This window comes from Oncorhynchus masou, chromosome 32 (genome assembly GCF_036934945.1).
Source record: "Oncorhynchus masou masou isolate Uvic2021 chromosome 32, UVic_Omas_1.1, whole genome shotgun sequence".
NCBI lineage: Eukaryota > Metazoa > Chordata > Actinopteri > Salmoniformes > Salmonidae > Oncorhynchus > Oncorhynchus masou.
Window position 1 is genome coordinate 75,357,394 of NC_088243.1, and position 24,746 is coordinate 75,382,139.

General features: G+C 42.2%; 1 protein-coding gene across 2 annotated transcripts in view; it reads right to left on the reverse strand.

Annotated features, from left to right (window-relative positions):
* Positions 1-790: 790 nt before the first annotated feature.
* The window catches only part of LOC135526583 (protocadherin-1-like), a 430,021-nt gene continuing 406,065 nt past the window's right edge, over positions 791-24,746 (reverse strand). For both annotated transcript variants that reach the window (XM_064955086.1, XM_064955085.1), the window contains exon 5: positions 791-7,603. In XM_064955086.1, the coding sequence (XP_064811158.1) occupies positions 7,188-7,603 (416 nt within the window). In that variant the 3' untranslated portion in view covers positions 791-7,187. The remainder of the gene's footprint in view (positions 7,604-24,746) is intronic.

Consider the following 24,746-nt stretch of genomic DNA (forward strand, 5'->3'; position numbering starts at 1 on the left):
CCCTAAAAAATGCCTATTAATTATAACTCACATTTCCTGTTGCTGCAGGATTATTTTCCTGCAGTAACAAACTGTCTCAAATTAAGATCCTACATCTGTAGAATAAATTGTCAATTTTAAAAAATGCACTGAGTGTTCAAAACATTAGGAACACTTGCTCTTTCCATAACATAGATTGACCAGGTGAAAGCTATGATCCCTTATTGATGTCACCTCTTAAATCCACTTCAATCAGCGTAGATGAAAAGGAGGAGACAGGTTAAATAAGGATTTTTAAGCCTTGAGACATGGATTGTGTATGTGTGACATTTAGAAGATGAATGGGCAAGATAAAAGATCTAAGTGCTTTTGAACGGGGTATGGTAGTAGGTGCCAGGCACACCGGTTTGAGTGTATCAAGAACTGCAATGCAGCTGGGTTTTTCCACACACAACAGTTTCCCATGTATATTGAGAATGTTCCACCACCCAAAGGATATCCAGCCAACATCCAGCATAGGAGTCAACATGGGCCAGCATCCCTGTGGAACACTTTTGACACCTTGTAGAGTCCATGCCCTGGCGAATTGAGGCTGTTCTCAGGGCAAACTCAATATTAGGAAGTTATTTTGTACACTCAGTGTACATCCTCCACTATGACCACATCTACACTGATTATGATCTATAATTAGATGTTATGTTATGATTGTACAAGTTTGGGATTTCTTTGAATACAATGCATGGTAATGATGTGAAAGTATTCATTTCAGACAATTATCATACATACAGAACTGCAAAAAAAGGCAAACACATTTTAATTGAATGTATTTTATTGTAAAGCTATAAGGAAGGATAATTACAAGATATTGTTTCTTTGATTTGCTCAGCAAAAATAAAAGACCACATTTATTGTTCAAACATGCAGATACTGATCTTAACATAATAAAACTAATTAGGCTAAAAACGAACATAGAACCAGATTTCCTCAAAGCCACTATTTTGCAATTAAGATCAAATAAAAATAAAAATGAAAAAGAGTAAAAAGCCATAAAGCCAGTGAATAGTTACAGAAGAGGTTTTAGACAGAGTCAGCATCCTCACCATTTCTGCACAAACCTGACCACTCACACCCTAACATACCCTATTGGGAAAAATATTTTACAATTTAGACTTGTCGTTGGATTTCACAATGTTTTTTTTCTTAATTTAAAAAAAAGCTACACTTGCATGTACATAAAACTGTACCAGAAAACAAGGCATCACAAGCATGTTTCCTATATATATTGTATATAACCAACAATTAGGCTACAAAGTTTGACTTTCTATAAAGACATAATTTAGCGGCAGCTGATTATTCCTGTTTTCTTCTTCTCATTTCGAAAGCTCACCCGACCTTTTGGGACGAGTTACCTTGAGGGGAGCAAGTTTCACTTTCTTCAGCTTTTGGGGTAAGAAAGGGATGAGGAACCCAATAACTGAATAACTCTACATGGCACAAAGTGAGATTGTTTAAAAATGAACTGTTTTCTCAATAAGCATCATCTGCTTTGTTTCAGTTCCTTTAACTGATTTTGTGATTGTTTATTCAGTTACGTTTCCCATGTCATAGCGTTTTGTGTGTTTCATTGTATTGTGAGTATGTCAGAGTTATGCTGTCATTAAGCACCCATCATTAAGGGGAAACAGGAAACGTAGAACACAGTCTGCCTTGTGGAAATGCAGGACATATTTTACAAAGCCAAAAATCCAATGCCTCTGGTAAAAATAACAAATACCATTTATATGTATATGTTTATAGCTGTGTTGTTTTTATTCTATTAATAAAACAACGTTGACAACAACAAAAATGTATATATTTATAAAATTGGCTTTTTCATGCTCTACTAAATCTCCTCATCAAGAACAACCAGCACCGACCTATTTCTTTGACCAGCCCCAGTTGTTATTTGCACCTTGATTAACTGTGTATTGTTTGTTCTGCTGGTATGATTTGACACCATAATGTGATGTGATTGGAGCTTCAACGTAATTGATAGTCCTTGGAGGTGGGCTTCGGATTGAACTGCCCACCCCAGTGATGTCGTTATAATGGTGGGGTCCTACAAATGAGGGCTCAATGCCACTCCGCATACCATTGACTGAGCCATTTTCAAAACACACACCTAAAAGTCACACACTGGAAAGCAAAGTGATTTCAATTAGCACTCTAAACTCATTCTAGGTTGCATTAATGAATACTTAGGAATCAAGATATATAGACCAACAAGGGAATCCCTTGATAACATTACAAGTACTGATCTACATTCCATTTTCTATTCACTATAATTAATATCCAACCATATTTATGAGCACACCCAATTCTCTGAATCTGTTAAATAGTCTCTTAAAAGCAAACAAGGTGGAATTATCATCATGATGAGGATTTGAACATTACCGAGCACAAAAACACAAAAGGGATGTGAAAAAGATGTGCCAAATACTATCCCTTGTTATCCATGTTACGCCTGTCTGCACTGACTGCCTTCCATGTTTCACGGACCAGTTACTGTATAAGCCGATCCGTTGAGGTAAAGAGTTCTACATGCTTCATGAATTAAGGAATACAATTGAATAAAATGCACACACAAAGCAATAAACCAACCAAATCAACACAGGCATGCTTTGCCTCAGCATAAAATAGGATGCTGCTGCAGTGGTGCTAGACACACGTGCACACTCTCTCATATGCATGCACGCGCACACACGCACACAGTCTTCTCCTGCCCGTATCTGTGACAGCTCCTCTCTAGGGATAAACTCCAGGTGATTCCCCTTGGAGAGAGTGAGAGTTTGTGAGACTGTCAGAAGAGTCCATAGAGCTTAGGTGGAGCCATCTTTTTACAGTATGCAGGCAGCACCTCTAAAGCTACAAATACAGAAAAAACACCTGTGTGCTACATACAAACGCGTGCTCACACACACACACACACACACACACACACACACACACACACACACATGCTCTCCTCATCCCCTCTCAAATTTCACCGTGTGTTCACATTGAGCCTCAAAGGTTAAAGGAAAGCAAATAGCATCACATCTCAAAGGTCAGCTTCTCCGCACCACCACAAAAAGCTGGGGTTAATTGGTGCCACATGACCTACCCCCTTCACAAATCATTTACTCTTACTCCATCTCTATCTCCCTCCCCATTTGTTGTTCAAGGACCCCTCCTCCCCCTCCTCCCTGCAGCCCTCTACCCCGTCACCCCTCTGTATATCAGCTATGTCAACTCAGGAGATGGAGCTCAGAAGGGCTTAGAGTTTATCCCTCCGGCACTGGAGGTCATGATCAGTCCATGGGTGGGCAAGGGAGGTTACCAGGGGACTAGAGGCCCTGTTGGGGAGAACCAGGGGACAAGAGGCCCTGTCGGGGAGAACCAGGGGACAAGAGGCCTTGTCAGGGAGAACCAGGGGACAAGAGGCTCTGTCAGGGAAAACCAGGGAACTAAAGACCCTGTCAGGGAGAACCAGGGGACAAGAGGCCCTGTCAGGGAGAACCAGGGGACTAGAGGCCATGTCAGGGAGAACTAGGGATCTAAAGGCCCTGTCAGGGAGAACCACGGGACTAGAGGCCCTGTCAGGGAGAACCAGGGGACTAGAGGCCCTGTCTAGGAGAACCAGGGATCTAAAGGCCCTTTCAGGGAGAACCAGGGGACTAGAGGCCCTGTCTAGGAGAACCAGGGATCTAAAGGCCCTTTCAGGGAGAACCAGGGGAATAGAGGCCCTGTCTAGGAGAACCAGGGATCTAAAGGCCCTTTCAGGGAGAACCAGGGGAATAGAGGCCCTGTCTAGGTGAACCAGGGATCTAAAGGCCCTTTCAGGGAGAACCAGGGGAATAGAGGCCCTGTCTAGGAGAACCAGGGATCTAAAGGCCCTTTCAGGGAGAACCAGGGGAATAGAGGCCCTGTCTAGGAGAACCAGGGATCTAAAGGCCCTTTCAGGGAGAACCAGGGGAATAGAGGCCCTGTCAGGGAGAAAATTATTTGTTTGCTGTGAAGGAACACCACAGGGGAAACCAGTGACTTAATACCAGTGTTTGATACCAGTGTTTGATCTATACATTATCAAACAAGGACATGAAATCAACATTGAGATATACTTTGAATGAACAGTTACTTGAGGTCCAAGACCCTAGCTGTTACTGTGTATGGACCTTCCTGTGGAGAAGTCATTGGGAGGATTTGGTTGAACATTACTTTGTGTTCATTAGAATAGGTGATGATGAAAATTGTATTCATTAATTAATGTAATATATTGTACAATGTTGACATAGCCCAGTAGAACTGAAATACAGTTGATTTCAAACAGATTCCAAACAGATTCAATGCTGTCCACCGTTACTTTCCTGCCTTATATGTTCTTGTAGACGATCCCTTTATTACGTGGCTTTAAATAAAATACGTGCTTTTCCAAAAGTCACAGGGATTGATTGTCACCATGATAGACCTATGACTGAGATTTTTAAATGATGCATTATTTACAATGGTTAACCATTTAGTCACATGTAAATCATGTTATACATTGAAGCACGCACAATCAAGTCAGCCAAGGACTTGTTGAATGTGAACTGTAATTCAAAGCATACTAGAAATGCATACAAAAAAAAATGCAGTCTACGGTCAGACACAGGAACATAAGACAAACATACTAGCCTGACCTTGTGACCTTAGCTTTTTGATGCCATGACCCTTAAATGACCCCACCTGAATCATGTTTTGTATCCTAGCAAGCCATAACAACAACAATGTCTCTTTGAGTGTATCCTGCGGGGGTGTTTGTGTTGTGCAAGAGCTCCAGCTGCAGTGTTAGTAGTCTGGAGGTCTTTGTCACACTCTTTTTTCTCCTCAATGCGTTTTCATTAGTCCAATCATGGCTGATGCTCATTGCCACAGGTGAAATCCCCATTACTGTCAGCAGTTATTATTATGAGACTCCAAATTAACTTCCAAACCGCCAGGACACCCTGCTCGGTTTTGAGATGTGGAAATGATCACTGCTAATGAACGATGCCTCCAGGCTCAATTAGAGCAATGCCTCTGCATGGCGGGGTTAGCGGGGTTAGCACGCTAGTGTATAGGAGAGCTGTGAATCCTCTCCAACTCTCCAACTACTACCACCGTCACACCACAGGACCAGGACAGACTTTACCTCACACCCACAGCAGGTCTCTAACAGCCGTGTTACAGTGGGGAACTGACTTGGAACAGCAGGTGATAAATACCATCAGTTTTCACAAAGATGACTACTAAATTGTCAAACTTAGAAACTAGAGATTGCAATACATGGGAGTTAGAGTGATGGAGTATGTGCACCAGGAACGATACACCTTAACAAAAGCAAGCTGTTTCTTGTTGCTCTCCAACTGGATACCTGGTGTGAATTGATCCTTCGGTGAGACCTCAATCAAGGAGTTTGAGATTTGGGTGGCGAGGGACTGGAAATGCACAGCAGTAGACATTGACATCCACTTCAGCCAACACATTTAACACCAGCACCATTTTTTTCTCAAGTGTTTTTCTTTTGTCTAAGATCATAGTAAAGATGAGGAATACAAAGTCGCACATGTGTACTGTAGCTTCACATGTTCAGTGATGTGTCAAAGGTTATAAATCCTCCCAGTGTTACACTTGGTATTGTCAACCGGTACATCATGGATAACACAACCAACCAACAAAGGTTCCACATCACTGTGAGATCATAACAACAATGACTCAAAAAGGTACAGCTCTTATTGAAGCTCTATACAGCCAAAGGAAAATAATCTAATAAAATGCTTAAAGTCTAACTCATGTCCATTGTATTTACAGCTCTGTACATTGATAAAGACCTCTTGGTTGTGAAAAATGTGTTGAGGACTTTAATGTCTTATGTTGAGCAAAGGATGGCAAAATTACCAGTCAGCTGTGTCCTCTTGAGTAGGAGCAGGACTTGCCTGACGACTCAAACTGAATTCTTCCACGGCTCTATAGTTCGCTACATACTTCAGTCTGAGACTGCCATCATTGAAGTTGTTTGTGGTATCGACTAAAATGAGGGGTGGTGTACAAAACATAGTAATCAGTGATTGGATCATCTCTAACCAATCAGAGTATCAAAGCCAATGTCGAATTTTCAAACTGCCGCTTTACCCACGTGTTCTGGCTCTGTCCCAACCCATTGGTTTCTGGTACCAATCAGAATGGCGATAGTTCTTTTTTCCTCTTCTATAAATCGTTGCGCAAGATACTCGGATCATGACTCATTGCGGAGAAGAAACTAACATCCGTGGGTGTGGTGTAGCATTTTGCAGGAGCAAGGAGTTTGGGTAGTCAGGCAAGAGAAACACCGCTCTAATTCTAGTTATAAACTGGGTGGTTCTAGGCCTGAATGCTGATTGGCTGACAGCCGTGGTATATGAGACCGTATAGCATGGGTACATTTATTGTACTGCTCTAATTACTTTAGTAACTAGTTTATAATAGCAATAAGGCACCTCAGGGGTTTTGTGGCATATGGCCAAAATACGGCAAATGGCTGTATCCAGGCACTCTGCAGTGTGTCGTGCAAAATAACAGCCCTTAGCCGTGGTATATTGGCCATATACCACACCCCCTCGTGCCTTTTTGCTTATTAATTGGAGGTCCCAGAGTTGAGAACGACACTCACTTCTAAAAAAAAAGGAAACAAAACAGAAAAACCAAAAGAACACCTAAAATAGATGTCCATACACTGTATATTCATGTGCCTATTTTACAAGAACACTTTTCTACCCTCATTGTTTTCAGTTCCAACGGAACTCCAATGGAAATTAATTGTAAAAAAAAAACTTGAACACGCAATCATAACTAAATAGTCTCCAATTAAGTTATCACAATGTTGAAATGATAGTGTAGTTTACATTCTGTCAGTAGAATTTGCACTCGCCAAGTATCTTCTTTGTTTGGCTTTGACCGATTTGTACTCTTTATTTCATTCATTGGAGGATTTGTGGATTCTAAAGCCTCAAACGGTGGGAGGTGGTTATAAAAAGGAGGGTGGTGGTGGTGCTATGGCACTTCTCAGACGACACAGCAGCTAGGCACAGGGGCAGTGAGGGGGTAGGCCTGAGGGCATGGGGTCAGGAACAGTGGGCATATGGGTAAGGGTGAAGGTGGTGGGGTGGTGGCCACATCATCGCCCATCATCGCCCTCACAGGTAAATCTCTCTCTTGGAGCCCTGGTTGGTGGGTGTGGTGGCGGAATGGTACTCGGCTGCCTGGCTCAGGGGAATCTCCTCGCAGCCTTTGCCGGAGTCGCTGCCCCCGGAGAAGGCACTGCTGTAAGGGGGCAGGAAGCGGATGTTAGCCACCTTGGAGCCTCCGCTGCCACCTCCAGCACTCCCACGCTCGTCTGCCATGGGTTTGGGACTGCCGTTGGCCATGAGGTGGTCCTGCCCCTCACTCTCCAGGTAAGGCACGAAGGTGGAGAGCTTGGGGGCGTTCTTGGTGGAACTCTTACGATTGGGGGAGGGCTGACCAGGCATCCAGCAGGCGTCGGAGTGGCCGTACTCGGTACACTCATGGGTGCAGTTCCCAGTCATGGCCACATCAGGCAGAGGCCTGAGATCTGCAGACAGAAAGGGTATCGGAGTTAGTATAAGAAAGCAAATGAGGAGGACACATAATAACAAGGATGAGTCTTAGACAGTAGATTTAGATGAGCACATGTGATAGCAGAAAACACATTTATAATCAGTTTCATAAAGTGATCATCTTATTATGAAGGATACCAATGAAAAGAAATGACAGAACATATCATGTTTGTGAAATGGGACAACAGAGCCAACCAGTGTGGACTAATCCACCAACATACTGTGTTTAACCAGTCCAGCATAGACCTGTTCAAATAAAATCTAAATAAGATTACATTTCATTTGTCACATGCTTCATAGAATAAAAGTGAAATGCTTACTTATGGGCACTTCCCAAAAATGCAGAGAGAATTTTTTTTGAGAAATAATAGAAAAGTAATAACAGGTAATAATAAAAGTAATAATAAATACACAATGAGTAATGTATAACTTGAGTAATGTATAACTTGGCTATATACACGGGGTACCAGAAGTCGAGTCGATGTGCAGGGGTACGAGGCAGTTGAGGTAGATACAGTATGTACATATAGGTAGGGATATAGTGTCTCGGCAACAGGATAGCAGCAGCATTTGTGAAAAAAAGAGTCAGGGTAGCTATTTGGTTAACTATTTAACTAATAGTCTATGACTTGGCTGGCTGGAGTCTGACAATTTTTAGAGCCTTCCTCTGACCTCTGGTAAAGAGGTCCTAGATGACAGGGAGCTTGGCCCCAGTGATGTAATTGGCCATACACACTACCTTCTGTAGTGGTCGATGTCAAGCAGCTGCCATGCCAAGCAGTGATGCAGCCAGTCAAGATGCTCTCAGTGGTGCAGCTGTAGAACGTTTTGAGGATCTGAGGGCCCATGCCAAGTCTTTTCAGCCTCCTGATGGGGGAGAGGTGTTGTTGTGCCCTCTTCATGACTGTGCTGGTGTGTGTGGACCATGACAGATGCTTTGTGATGTGAACACTGAGGAACGTGAAGCTCTCGACCTGCTCTTCTATAGCCTAGTCGCTGTAAACGGGGGCTTGCTCGGCCCTACGTTTCCTGTAGTCCAAGATCAGCTCATTTGTCTTACTGACGTTGAGGGAGAGGTTGTTGTCCTGGCACCACACTGCCAAGTCTCTGACCTTCCGATAGGCAAGGTCTCATTGTCGTCGGCAAGGTCTCATTGTCGTCGGTGATCAGGCCTACCACCATCGTGTCTTCAGCAAACTTAATGATGGTGTTGGAGTCGTGCGCGGCCACGCAGTGGTGGGTGATCAGGGAGGTTCAGTAAGCAATTCATTGTTTTCGTTTCACAACAAGACAACTCATAATACTTAAATAAGACAACTCATAATACGCTAGATAAAAATCTAATATTCAGAGTCACAGTGCAAAAAACTGCCAAGAACATTGCCTAATTTGATGTTTAACAGAGATGCAGCAATATGATGTTTAACAGAGATGCAACCACATACCAGATAGTGGGTGTTGAGTGTGAAACAAGATTAAGGAAATTTTAAGAAAAACACGCTCAAGGTTGACTAAAAGGGAATTATGTCGCGCAGTCAATTAAGGCGGAGTCAACAACACCACTACTGCTTTTTCACATAGAACAAATGGCATAATGAATGTTAATATAACACACAGACACCGCCTCTGCTACGGCTGTGTCACATTTAAAAAATCACAGCTTAATGGAAAAAGGTCAGCATCCCCGAGCGGAAATATCAATGCGTATGCAGAAAGTAACCTTTCTTCTGTGCGTGACATTAGATTATTATTTGATACTGCGGGGCGAGATGGGAGGGGGGAACAGGCTGTTCAGTTCTCTGGGGGAAGCGATTATTTCCCAAACTGCCTCTGCTTCATGCATAATTGAAATTCATTGCCCCTGTATTAAAGGAGCTCCAGTGGGCTTTTCCTTACTTTTTGGGGGGAGGAGGGTATATGCTTTCGCATCCTTAGCTAGGTTTGGAGAATGCTGAGTAGTGACTGTGTGCATTACTCCAAAATCTCACACTACGGTGGATTTTTGGGCTTCATAATGCTTACCCATTTCTCATGGAAAGCAAGGCACTTGGGAAAATACGGTTTGTGTAGCTAGATGTATGCCAGAAATACAATGCAGTTTTGGTTGTTTTCAAAATGCTTTTTTTCAGCCTCTCTTCAACAGGTGGCCTACTAATGGTTAAGGTTAGGATTCAGGAGGGGAACATCACCTAATCCCAGAATAGTATTAATTTCTACAGCCTGAGATATTTAAGGAATAGTAAAAATGAAAAAGACCAATCAGATCATGCCCCTACGTTCGAGAAGTGCTAATCAGACAATTTAGTGAAGGCCCAGAGGGTCATGTTGCTCATAATCAAAAGCAGGAATTAATTGGCTTTTGTTTGAGGTTGTACTAATTGGCCGGCGTGGTGGGAGGAAATGGTTGGGCGGGGTGAGAAAGGGTAGTAAGGGTCCCTTGGTATACTTAGGGAAGCTAAGATCATTGAAGGGTTCTCTAATAAGACCTTCCACTATTAAACATGGAGGTCATCAGTCCTAATTTAAAACTCACTTCATGAAAGATAATATGAGCTTTGGCGTCGAGTAACCAGCAGTGTTGTCAGGAAACATTTTGTTGAAATCATCAGTTTTTGGAGGAGTAATTGAACCCCTGTTTTCGAAACTTCCTACACACACTGAGACACACACTGAGACACACACACACACACACTCTTCTGTGTCGATAAGGCCCCGTTGGCATGTTATCAAGGGAACTCCATATTCAACTGTCTCTAATAGAAAAGATTGTTCCTGCTGAACCTTCATCTAAGAGCCTTATCTTCATTTCCAGAGTTCCAGTTAACCCCCGGGACCCTCTCAAGCCATCTACGAGGGCCCCAAGAGAAGTCTCCTCCTCTCAGCGCTCCATACACACTCGTCTGCCTCGGTCCCACTTCTCTGTCCAAACTAATTAGATTCCAAAGTCCCTGCTCTGGAAGATGTCGGCGTAATAAAATGGAAATAATTTCCAGATGAGTATCTGACATTTTACGCTGTCGACCAGAGTAAAGAAAGGAGACATATTGGGCTCCCCCTCTTTCTGTGAGATATGCTAACAAGGAAATTCCTATCCTCCACTCCATTCTCCTCACCTTGGTTCGATCCAATATACATAGAGAAACTATTCATTTTTCTTTACAAAATTGTCATATGTTTAATTATCTTGAAGTCCAAATGTGTTCTTTACAGTTTAAAGAGGGAACGAGGGAGCCAGCAACTTTGTTCGATTAAAGTCTATGTTTAGGGCCCATCCCTATTCATATGATAGTACACATATAGACCAGCATGCAAGCACTCACATATAACCATGCAAACACATACACACAACTACATGGTGTCGACAGACATTGCAGCTCTGTTTCTGGCTCATAAGCAACTTTGCAGTATTTTGTTTTTGTGTGTGTTATTTCTTACATTATTAGTCCAGAACATTGTTCTTGTTATTACATATAACCAACATTTGGGGGATATCAGAGTGGCAGTTGCTCACCAGCATTACTACCAGAAATAAAACTTTCCCAAATTGGATCCCTTGTTCGTACCCCCCAGGGCAATTTAAATGATCCCAGAGGCTGCTCCAAGATGCTGCCAGTGGAGAAGAGGTATTCGAGTGGACTTCTAGTTTGACTCAGGAGGTGTGCACAACATCCACTGCTTCAGAGTATATTACTCACTAATGTTCGGTCCCTGGACAATAAAGTAGATGAGCTCAGGGCAAGGATCTCCTGTTTCACGGAATTATGACTCTCTCCGGATATACTGTCCCTGTCCATACAGTGAGCTGGGTTCTCAGTGCATCGTGCAGACAGGAATAAAGACCTCTCTGGGAAGAAGAAAGGTCGGGGGTGCATGTTTCATGATTAACTAATCATGGTGTGATTGTGATAATGTAGAGGAACTCAAGTCCTTTTGTTCACCCAACCTAGAATACCTCACAATCAAATGCTGACCGTATTACCTCCCAAGTGAATTCTCTTTGGTTACAGTCACAGCCATGTATATTCCCCACTAGGCCGATACCACGACAGCCCTCAAGGAACTACACTGGAAATCACATATCCTGAGAACGCATGTATTGTTGTTGGGGATTTTAACAAAGCAAATTTGAGGAAAATGCTACCGAAGTTCTATCAACACATTGCCTGTAGTACTCGCGCTTAAAAAACTCTCAAACATTTTTACTCTCCTTTCCAAGGATGGCTACAAGGCCCTCCTTCCGCCCTCCCTTTGGCTAATCAGATCACAACTCCCTTCCTATAGGCAGAAACTCAAAACAGGAAGTACCTGTGCTAAGGTCTATTCAACAGTGGTCTGACCAATCAGAATCCATGCTTCAAGATGGTTTTGATCACGCTGACTGGGATATGTTCTGAGTTGCCTCTGAGAATAACATTGACTTAAACATGGACACAGTGACTAAGTTCATCAGGAAGTGTTTAGGGGATGTTGTTCACACTGTGACTATTAAAACCTACCCAAACCAAAAACCATGGATAATAGATGGCAGAATTCATGCAAAACGGAAATCTCAAACCACAGCATTTTACCCCAACAAGGTGACTGGGAGTATGGTAAAGCAATCAAACAGGCAAAACGTCAGTACAGAGACAAAGTGGAGTAACAATTCAACGGCTTAGAAACAAGACGTAAGTGGCAGGATATACAAACAATCCCGGATTGCAAAGGGAAAACTAGCCACGTCGCAGAAACTGAAGTATTGCTCCCAGACAAGCTAAACACCGACGAGACCCGCTCACAAGGACTGTGGGCTCTCCTTCTCCGTGGCCGACGTGAGTAAGACATTCAAGAGTGTTAACCCTCACAAGGCTACCGGTCCAGACGGCATCCCTAGCCGTGTCCTCAGAGCATGCGCAGACCAGCTGGCTGGAGTTTTTACAGACAATTTCAATCTCTCCCTATCTCAATCTGCTGTCCCCAATTGCTTCAATATGTCCAGAGTGGTTCCTGTTGCCAAGAAAGAAAAGGTAACTGAACTAAATCACTTTCGCCCTGTAGCACTCACTTCTGTAATCATGAAGTGCTTTGAGAGGCTAGTTAAGGATCATATCACCTCCACCGTACCTGACACCCTAGACCCACTGCAATTTGCATACCGCCCCAATGGATCCACAGATGATGGAATCGCCATCACACTGCACACTGCCCTCTCCCATCTGGACAAGAGGAATACCTATGTAAGAATTCTGCTCATTAACTATAGCTCAGCCTTCAACACCATAGTACCCTCCAAGCTCATCATTAAGCTCGGGGACCTGGGTGATAATGGAACACGAGTCACCTTAATAATGTTTACATACTGTTTTCTACTGTATTTTAGTCAATGCCATTCTGACATTGCTCGTCCTAATATTTATATATTTCTTAATCCCAGTCTTTTACTTTTAGATTTGTGTGTATTGTTATGAATTGTTATGAATTGTTAGATACTACTGCACTTCCTAGGAATTTTCTACACCCGCAATATCATCTGCTAAGTATGTGTATGTGACCAATACAATTTGATTTGACACACAGGTACACACACAGAAACACAGAAGAACAAGACCCAAACCCCAACACACACCCTCATAATAATTCCTGTCCATGTGACAGTGTATTCATTTGGATTGAGGGCATTCTGGTCTCCGATACGCACTGAGATCCCTCTTGGGGCCTCTGGGCCAAATCTAATACATGCAGACACTTCGTCCCCATAATACTCTCAGCCAATTGATTTTCAACCAGTGCCTTGTCTCAATGCTGCCAGGGGAAACCCCATCCAGGTGGACCAGGTTGACAGGTATGTGTGTGTGTGTGTGTGTGTGTGTGTGTGTGTGTGTGTGTGTGTGTGTGTGTGTGTGTGTGTGTGTGTGTGTGTGTGTGTGTGTGTGTGTGTGTGTGTGTGTGTGTGTGTGTGTGTGTGTGTGTGTGTGTGTGTGTGCTTGAGTGACTGTGTGTGCTGTGTCGGTGCAGTGGGGGTGTGGGGAGTGGGGTGCCGGTGAGCTGTATCAGAATAAGACTCCACAAACTTTTGTTGCGCACCCCGAATACCCAACATGAAGCAGACCACCCCGTGCCCCCGTCCATTAGGTCATTACAGACTGACAAACTTGCCACAGTCTTCTCTCCCTTTCCTTCCACTGTATCATACCCTCCTCCTCTTCCCCTTTCCCGGTTCCCTACCCATGCCACTGTTTCCACTCTGACCCCGTCTGCTTCTATGAAAACCTTGCTGAGTCTAATTAAACTTTGGGCAGATTAGAACTTTGTCTTGTCAGTCTTTATTCATGCTTAAACTTTTTGGGAAATTAAATTAGCCGGCTATTAATTAATCGACACGCTGCTTGAAAAGCGGATAGTGGAGAGAGAAGGGAAGATAGACAGGAAGAGGGTGAAAGTAGACAAGGAAAGAGAGGAGATGAGGAGAAGATTGAGGCATGAGGAAAGGAGGAAATAACTTTTAGCAAGGAAAAAGAGAGAACAGAATAGGTTTGCAAATAACCTCTAAAAGTCTAAGTCGGTTTTAAAATGGTCATACCATGGATCATTTAGCTATTTGATTTAGAATTTTAGGAACCATTTAGGTATCCCACAAAAATATAAAACATTATTTGATAAAATATTGAATCTGGCCTTTAATACTATAGCCCATAGAAATATTGAATAACGCATTCAGAAATGGCAAAAAAAGACAATAAAAATAATAAATCCCGAAGGAATACGGTTTTGAAGTGTCTGTCCTATATCTAGGAGATGTAAGGAAGCTCAGGAAATATATAAATCTATATATACTTTTACACATATTTAACCCCTATATTTTTGAGCACAAAACTACCTGGTAGAGAAAAACAGAGAACAACATGGTGTTCGTGAAGGACTACCCTTTCTGTAGTGTGGTCAAACAAGTTGGCACATCAGCACTACCGACTTCAGATGTGTATGTGTTGTAAATCAAAACGGAGAACACCATTCTGTCCGTGACTTTCATAATAGTTTATCACCATAATAGTAACACCTTTGTAGCTTGGTCACTTTCCACCACAGATGTGGATGTGGTTGATTGTGTGTGTGTGCAAAAAAAAATATATCTCTCTAGCTTGAACTGACAGATTTGGTTGGGGATATTTTTATTATGTTACTTAAATTGATGCACGGAATTAAGAACAAGGTATACTTTTTATTTTCTAATTAAATACAGGGGCCACTATTACCTGGCCTTGTCACTGTATCTGACCTGTGACATTCTATAGCAAAAATGGCCGACAACACCTTACATCCTTCAAACCCCATTCTGACAATATGCTCTGTCCGCATATTACAATCACACAAACGAGGGTTTGGCAAATGAAAACCCCAACCGCTGGCACGCAAATCTAACAGTCATTTATTGCATGACACCTTTTCTTGAGGCAGGAACAAAACAACACATTACAAAATAATATTTGATGTTTTTGCTGCACCTGCTGCCTTTGCTTGATAGAATTTTGGGTGCTCTATATACTCCTAGGTGCTTGTTTAATCCGTTCTGCGTTGCGCCGGCTGTGGCATCAATTTATTGACTGACGTTTAAAATTAGTCCCAGTCGCCCTGATCCAAATCCATTTCCTACTAAGTCCTTGGTGTCTAACCAACGAAGGGGGAACGAGTCAATATGAGCATGTAGCCTTGGCGAAATAACAGAAATGTAATCGCTTGAGGCAATCTATGAGGTTATCTTGGCTTGTCTCAAGTCCCTGAGTGATGAAAGAAGAAAAACTAGTGAAAATGTTCAGTTTGACGAGCCCTCTGAAGATTACAATTGGCTTCCAATGCTTGGGTGGTTAAGCCACAAAACACGTTTTTCAAAGGCTGTGAAAAAGGATTTTTACAGTATGTTCATCTGTTGCTAATAGATTAGCACGTTTTCCTTCATAAAGAGGAACATTATACTGTTTGGAAACAAGTCTTTTGGATATACATGCTCACTCATTGGGCATGTGGGGTGCATATATAGACAATTACAGGGAAAGGGGGGATACCTAGTCAGTTGTCCAACGGAATGTTTTCAGCTGAAATGTGTCTGCATTTAACCCAACCCCTCTGAATCAGAGAGGTGCTGGGGGCTGCCATAATCAACATCCACGTCTTCGGCGCCCGGGGAACAGTGGGTTAACTGCCTTGCTCAGGGGCAGAACGACACATTTGTACCTTTTCAGCTTTGGGATTCAACCCAGCAACCTTCCAGGTAATTGGCCCAACGCTCTAACCACTATGCAACCTGCTCTAACCACTAGGCTACCTGCTCTAACCACGAGGCTACCCTATCATTATTGCATTTGTGTGTGTGTGTGTGTGTGTGTGTGTGTGTGTGTGTGTGTGTGTGTGTGTGTGTGTGTGTGTGTGTGTGTGTGTGTGTGTGTGTGTGTGTGTGTGTGTGTGTGTGTGTGTGTGTGTGTGCGTGTGTGCGTGTGTGCGTGTGTGCGTGTGTGTGTGTGTGTGTGTGTGTGTGTGTGTGTGTGTGTGTGTGTGTGTGTGTGTGTGTGTGTGTGTGTGTGCGTGTGTGCGTGTGTGCGTGTGTGTGTGTGTGTGTGTGTGTGTGTGTGTGTGTGTGTGTGTGTGTGTGTGTGTGTGTGTGTGTGCTACAAAGTAGCAGAGTGGTTAAGGTTAGAGTTAAGTTTAGGTTTAAAATCAGATTGTATGACTTTGTGGCTGTGCAAGCTAGTGACAACTTGCAGAGCTGCCTTCAGTGCGTGTCATTCTAATAAATGCCAACCTACATGTGGCAAGATCCTTCACATTAAATATTTCAGTTATTTAACTTCCTCTTAATGTATTTCATAGAGAGCACCTTTTATGTATTTTGGAGCAAAAGTACCAACTAAATCCTCATAGTCTTTCAACCCTGGAATTGAATCAGTGTTGAATGTGACTTTGATGGAATCACAGCCTGGGTAGAAATTCAAGAACTGAAATGTTTCATGTGAAGGCTTTTGCCAAATGCAGGTCTTTTTTGTCTCTTCTTTGTTTTGTTAACCGTCTTCATTCTATAAATAATTGAGTTTAATATTTTTCTGGTAATCAGGGGCTGCAGAGTCTGCTTAATTGATCACCTTTCCTAGGTCTCTGATTGCTCCGGTTTCCCAAGTCTACATCGGTCCCTGGTTTAGTGAGAGAACAAACACCAGCAGATACCAGCCGGCAATGCAGACACCAGCATACACCAGCAGACATCAGACACTGCAGACACCAGCAGACACTGCAGACAACAGCAGACACTGTTGACACCAGAAGACAGCAGCAGACACTTCAGGCACCAGCAGACCAGACACCAGCAGACCAGACACTGCACACACTGGAGACACCAGCAGCCACCAGCAGACACTTTAGACACCAGCAGACACTTCAAACAACAGCAGAAAACAGCAAACACTGTAGACACCAGCACACACAGCAGACACCAGCAAACAGTGGAGACACCAGCAGAGACCAGCATACAACAGCATACACCTTTGACACCAGCAGACACTAGCAGACACCGCAGACACCAGCAGACACTAGCAGACACCAGTAGAAAACAGCAGACACGGCAGACACCAGCACACACCAGCAGACACTAGCAGACACCAGCAAACACCAGCAGACACTGCATACACTAACAGACATCAGCAGACACCAGCAAACAACAGACACTGCAGACCCCAGTAGAGACCAGAAGACACCAGCAGACACTGCAGACACCAGTAGAGACCAGCAGACACTAACAGACACTAGAAGACACCACCAGACACCAGCAGACATCAGCAAACACCAGACACCAGCAGACACTGCAGTCCCTGAGGACCATTGTCACCCAACCCTGCTCTCTTGGCTTCAAGCCCTACACTACTGGGATCAAAATGTGTTTACTTTTCTCTTGCTGTCTTTTGTTCTACTTTTATTGTATTCCCAGCCTCTCTCTTCCCTTCTTAGGCATGCACATACAAACATATGCACACACACACACACACACACACACGCACACACACACACACACACACACACGTACACACACGTGCACGAGCATACAGCTACAGAACAATGCTCATTAAATATAAACTCAAAACGGAAAAAAACATTCACATGGCCTTTTCCTGACTGACCTCCGGATATAAAAGAAGAAACTGAATCCTTTAAATAACTTCAAGCCATAGTAACAAACAGATAAGACAACACTTGATAAACATTAGACATAGAAAAAAATACAGAAATATTACAAAGACAGGGTGAAAAAGAGCCATCTGTGAATCTATACTCCAAAAATATTCAACTCAATTATTTATCAAATGAAGAAGGTTAAAAAAACTAATAGGAAATAAAAGATCCCCAAAGAATGGGAGAAGGATGAATCTTTTTAAAGTATTTTTGCCTTTTAATTTCTAACCCCCACCCCTCTGGAATATAACAGGAAAAATTCAATTATGCCAGAAAGGTGAATAAATTTGCAGCAGTACCGCTAGCCCCTGCGGCTCTGGCTTGTAACATTTCCCTGGTTGCTTTTAGGGCCACAGAAGAGAAGAGGAGCTTATTAAGAGGACGCCTGAATCTTTAAAGTGTAGCTCACTATTACAATATCTCTAGAAAAACCTGTTTTCTAAGAAAGGGGATATATATTTTATCTCTGTGCGCGTGCAAGCTTGAGGAGCCTCCACAGCATGAACTCAACCCAACGACTCAAGGAAATTCCTTCTCTTTTTTTGAGATTGGAAACTGAAAATCTTTCCTCTTTATGAGCAAAAAGTTAATGTTGCACTTATGTCATCTCCTGCAGTGACATTTTTGAGGGGAATGAATAGAGAGAGAGTAAAGTTATTTATTAACAAAGCAAATGCAACAATGCAATATCTGTGATGAGAAAGCATTATGGGTAACAGCGGAGACTGCTGTCTCATGGTCAGCCAGGAGACATATTCTCTGATTCAAAACAGGGAGGCATTCAACAGACAACAGCACAAACAGGCACATGAAAAATGAATTATATTAATGTGCACTATGTAATGCTCCATATTGAGAGAAATAATTCATTGTTATGAGTATATGTCTGTGTATGTCTACAGTACAGTATGTCTACAGTATGTTTACAGTATGTCTACAATATGTCTTTGTGTATGTCTACAGTATGTCTTTGTGTATGTCTACAGTATATCTACAATATATCTACAGTGTGTCTACAGTATGTCAACAGTATGTCTGTGTATGTCTACAGTACAGTATGTCTACAGTATGTTTACAGTATGTCTGTGTGTATGTCTACAGTATGTCTAAAATATATCTACAGTATGTCAACAGTATGTCTTTGTGTATGTCTACAATATATCTAAAATATATCTACAATATGTCTTTTGCATGTATTTTTTATGTTTACTTTTTTTTATTTCACCTTTATTTAACCAGGTAGGCTAGTTGAGAACAAGTTCTCATTTACAATTGCGACCTGGCCAAGATAAAGCAAAGCAGTTCAAGACATATAACAACACAGAGTTACACATGGAGTAAAACAAACATACAGTCAATAATACAGTAGAAAAATAAGTCTATATACAATGTGAGCAAATGAGGTGAGATAAGGGAGGTAAAGGCAATAAATAGGCCATGGTGCGAAGTAAATACAATATAGCAATTAAACACTGGAATGGTAGATTTGACAGTAGATGAGTGTGCAATGTGGAAATACTGGGGTGCAAAGGAGCAAAATAAATAAATAAACAAATACAGTAGGGGAAGGGGTAGTTGTTTGGGCTATTTATAGATGGGCTATGTACAGGCGCAGTGACCTGTGAGCTGCTCTGACAGCTGGTGCTTAAAGCTAGTGAGGGAGATAAGTGTTTCCAGTTTCAGAGATTTTTGTAGTTCGTTCCAGTCATTGGCAGCAGAGAACTGGAAGCAGAGGCGGCCAAAGGAGGAATTGTATATATACATTATTATTATTCGTAGTAGTATTGTATGTATTCATTATGTCTTTGTGTATGTCAACAATATATCTACAATATATCTACAGTATGTCTACAGTATGTCTGTGTGTATGTCTACAGAATGTCTTCAGCATATAGTTGTGTATGTCTACAGTGTGTCTACAATATGTCTTTGTTTATGTATACAGTATGTCTACAGTATGTCTACAGTATGTCTGTGTGTATGTCTACAGTATGTCTACAGCATATAGTTGTGTATGTCTACAGTGTGTCTACAATATGTCTTTGTGTATGTATACAGTATGTCTACAGTATGTCTGTGTGTATGTCTACAGAATGTCTTCAGCATATAGTTGTGTATGTCTACAGTGTGTCTACAATATGTCTTTGTTTATGTATACAGTATGTCTACAGTATGTCTACAGTATGTCTGTGTGTATGTCTACAGTATGTCTACAGCATATAGTTGTGTATGTCTACAGTGTGTCTACAATATGTCTTTGTGTATGTATACAGTATGTCTACAGTATGTCTACAGTATGCCTGTGTGTATGTCTACAGCATATATTTGTGTATGTCTACAGTGTATCTCCTGTAAAAGAACACATAAAACACACTCATACAGGTATATATCCCGTCCCCCACTTACACAACCCCTTTGTTATGGCAAAGCCTGAATGAGTTCAGGAGGAGAATTGTGCATAACAAATTGCATAGACTAACTCTGTGTTTTAATGGTGTTTACCATGATTTTTGAATGACTACCTTATCTCTGTACCCCACACATGAAATGATCTGTAAAGTCTCTCAGTCGAACAGTGAATTTCAAGTGCAGATTCAACAAAAAAGACCAGGGAGGTTTTTCAATGCCTCACCAAGGAGGCACGTATTGGTAGACGGGTAAAGAAAGTATCCCTTTTATCCCTTTGAGGATGGTGAAGTTATTCATTGCACTTTGGATGGTGTATCAATATACCCAGTCATTACAAAGTATAGGCATCACTCCTAACTCAGTTGACGGAGAGGAAGGAAACCGCTCAGGGATTTCACCATTAGACCAATGGTCATTTTAAACAACTTACAGAGGTAAATGGTTGTGATAGGATACAGCTGAGGACGGATCAACAACATTGTAGTTCCTCCACAATACTAAGCTAAATGACAGAATGAAAATAAGGAAGTCAGAATACACATATTCCAAAACATCCATCCTGTTTTCAATAAGGCACTGAAGTAAAACAGCAAGAGAATTGGCAAATAAATGAACGTTTTGTCCTGAATACAAAGTGTTATGTTTGGGGAAAATACAATACAACACGTCACTGAGTACTGTACTAATCTTCATACATTCAAGCATGGTGGAGGCTGCATCATCAAATCAAATTGTATTAGTCTCATGCGCCGAATACAACAGGTGTAGTCCTTACAGTGAAATGCTTACTTATAAGCCCCTAACCAACAATGCAGTTAAAAAAAATATGAATAAGAAGAAGAAATAAATGTAACAAGTAATTAAAGAGCAGCATTAAAATAACAATAACGAGACTATATACAGGGGGGTACCGGCACAGAGTCAGTTTATTTGATTTTTTAGTCCACCTTTATTTAACCAGGTAGGCCAGTTGAGAACAAGTTCTCATTTACAACTGTGACCTGGCCAAGATAAAGCAAAGCAGTGCGACAAAAACAACAACACATAGGTACACATAAACAAACGTACAGTCAATAACACAATAGGAAAAGAAAAATGTAGAAGAGTAGTGAGGAGGGCAATAAATAGGCCATAGAGGCGAAAATAATTACAATTTAGCATTAATACTGGAGTGATAGATGTGCAGATGATGATGTGCAAGTAGAGATACTGGGGTGCTAATGAGCAAGAGGATAAGTAATAATATGGGGATGAGGTAGTTGGGTGTGCTATTTATAGATTGGCTGTGTTCAGGTACAGTGATTGATAAGCTTCTCTGACAGTTGATGCTTAAAGTTAGAGAGGGAGATATAAGACTCCAGCTTCAGAGATTTTTGCAATTCGTTCCAGTCATTGGCAGCAGAGAACTGGAAGGAACGGCGACCAAAGGAGAGGTTCACTTTTGGGATGACCAGCGCAATATACCTGCTGGAGCACATGCTATGGGTGGGTGTTGCTATGGTAATCAGTGAGCTGAGATAAGGCGGGGCTTTACCTAGCAAAGACTTACAGATGACCTGGAGACAGTGTGTTTGACAACGGATATATAGTGAGGGCCGGCCAACGAGAGCGTAGGTGGGTAGGATATAGGGCTTTGGTGATAAAACGGATGGCACTATGATAGACTACATACAGTTTGCTGAGTAGACTGTTGGGGGCTATTTTGTAAATGACATCATCGAAGTCAAGAATCGGTAGGATAGTCAGTTTTACCAGGGTATGTTTGGCGGCATAAGTGAAGGAGGCTTTGTTACGAAATAGGAAGCCCGATTCTAGATTTAATATTGGATTGGAGAAGCTTAATGTGAGTCTGGAAGGAGAGTTTACAGTCTAACCAGACACCTAGGTATTTGTAGTTGTCCACATATTCTAGGTCAGAACCGTCCAGAGTAGTGATGCTAGTCGGGCGGGAGGGTGTGGGCAGCAATCGGTTGAAGAGCATGCACTTAGTTTTACTTGCATTTAAGAGCAGTTGGAGGCCACGGAAGGAGTGTTGTACCCTCGTCTGGAGGGTTATTAAACAGAGTGTCCAAAGAAGGGCCAGATGTATACAGAATGGTGTCGTCTGCATAGAGGTGGATTAGAGAATCACCAGCAGCAAGATCGACATCATTAATATATACAGAGAAGAGAGTCGGCCCGAGAATTGAACCGTGTGGCACCCCCATAGAGACTGCGAGAGGTCCGGACAACAGGGCCTCAGATTTGACACAGTGAAGTCTGTCTGAAAGGTAGTTGCTGAACCAGGCAAGGCAGTCATGTGAGAAGCCAAGGCTATTGAGTCTGCCGATAAGAATGCGGTGATTGACAGAGTTCAAAGCCTTGGCCAGGTCGATGAAGAAAGTGTTTTCCTGTTTGCTTATGGCAGAATACAGCTCATTCAGTGTGGTGGTCTTAGTGCCAGCAACAGTCTGTGGTGGTATGTAGACAGCTATGAAAAATACAGATGAAAACTCTATGTAGACAGTGTGGTCTACAGCTTATCATGAGTTACTCTACCTCAGGTGAGCAAAACCTCGAGACTTCCTTATATATCTTGCACCAGCTGTTATTTACAAAAATACATAGTCCATCGCCCCTTGTCTTAACAGACGCCACTGTTCTATCCTGCAGATTCAGTATACAACCAGCCAGCTGTATGTTGATAATGTCATTGTTCAGCCACGACTCCGTGAAGCATAAGATATTTCAGTTTTGAATGTCCCGTTGGTAGTTTAATCTTCCATGTATGTCATCAATTTTATTTTCTAAAGATTGCACGTTTGCTAGCAGAATGGAAGGAAGTGGGGGTTTATTAGATCGCTTATGGATTCTCAGAAGGCAGCCCGCCCTCTGGCCCCCTTTTCTCCACCTTCTCTTCACGCAAATACGGGGATCTGGGCCTGTTCCCGGGGAAGCAGTATATCATTCACGTCGGTCTCGTTAAAGCAAAAAAAGGATTCTGACAGTTTGTTGTGAGTAATCGCAGTTCTGATGTCCAAAAGTTATTTTCGGTCATAAGAGACAGTAGCAGCAACATTATGTTCAAAATAAGTTAAAGAAATAAGTTACAAACAACGCAAAGAAAAGAACGAAAAAACACAATTGGTCAGGAACACGTAAAACGTCAGCCTTCTTCTCTGGGGCCATCTCTCTGTCCATCCGTCCATGTTATGGGTATGCTTGTCATCGGCAAGGACTATGGAGTGTTTTAGGATAAAAAGAAAAGGAATAGAGCTATGCACAGGCAAAATCAAAGAGAAAAACATGGTTCAGTTTGTTCCCAACAGACACCAAATGCACCTTTCAGCAGGATAATAACCTAAAACACAAGGCCATTGGAGTTACTTCCCAAGACAACATGGAATGTTCCTGAGTGGCCTAGTTACAGTTTTGATTTAAATCGGCTTGAAAATGTATGCCAGGATACTTATCTAATCAAAATATATTTGTGTTTTATTTTCCATTAATAAAGAAAATTATATACTTTTTCTTCCACTTTGACAGAGTATTTTATGTGTAGATCGTTGACAAAAAAAATTGAAATCAATCAATTTTCATCCCACTTTGTGTGTGTGTGTGTGTGTGTGTGTGTGTGTGTGTGTGTGTGTGTGTGTGTGTGTGTGTGTGTGTGTGTGTGTGTGTATTTGGGCATTTGTGTGTATATGGGCATTTGCGTGTGCACACTTCCTTCTGTGCTGTGGCATCTGTACTGGGTTGCTGAACCAAGAGAATGGAGGCAGAACACTTCTTCACCGATAAATGATGAGTGTTTGGGGCCAGTTTGCCCACCATATGCTCCCAGATTAGGGCATAACCCCCCCCCTCCTTTCCCTTTCCCCTGACCGCCGCCCCATCCTAACTCAAACTGCCACACCTCATAAATCATTCTCCGCCTCCCTCTCTTCCCATCATTCTATCTCTTTCATCCTGTCTCTTAACTTCCCTCCCATCATCTCGATGGGCAACATTTGCTCACCTTTTTGTTCACCATTACAGTGCCTTTGGAAAGTATTCAGACCCCTTGACTTTTTCCATACTTTTTCTAAAATTGATCAAAATAAGAAATCCTCACCAATCAACACGCAATACCCCATAATGACAAAGCGAAAACAAGTTTTTATTTGCAAATGTATTGAAACATAAAAACATAAATACCTTATTTAGATTCAGAATCTTTGCTATGAGACTCGAAATTGAGCTCAGGTGCATCCTGTTTCCGTTGATTCTCCTTGAAATGTTTCCACAACTGGATTGGAGTCCACCTGGGGTACATTCAATTGATTGGACATGATTAGGAAAGGCACACACCTGTCTGTATAAGGTCTCACAGTTGACAATGCATGTCGGAGCAAAAACTAAGCCATAAGGTCAAAGAAATTATCCATAGAGCTCCGAGACAAGATTTTGTTGAGGCACAGATCTGGGGAAGGGCACCAAAACATTTCTTCAGCATTAAAGGTCCCCAAGAACAATATGGCCTCCATCATTCTTAAATGG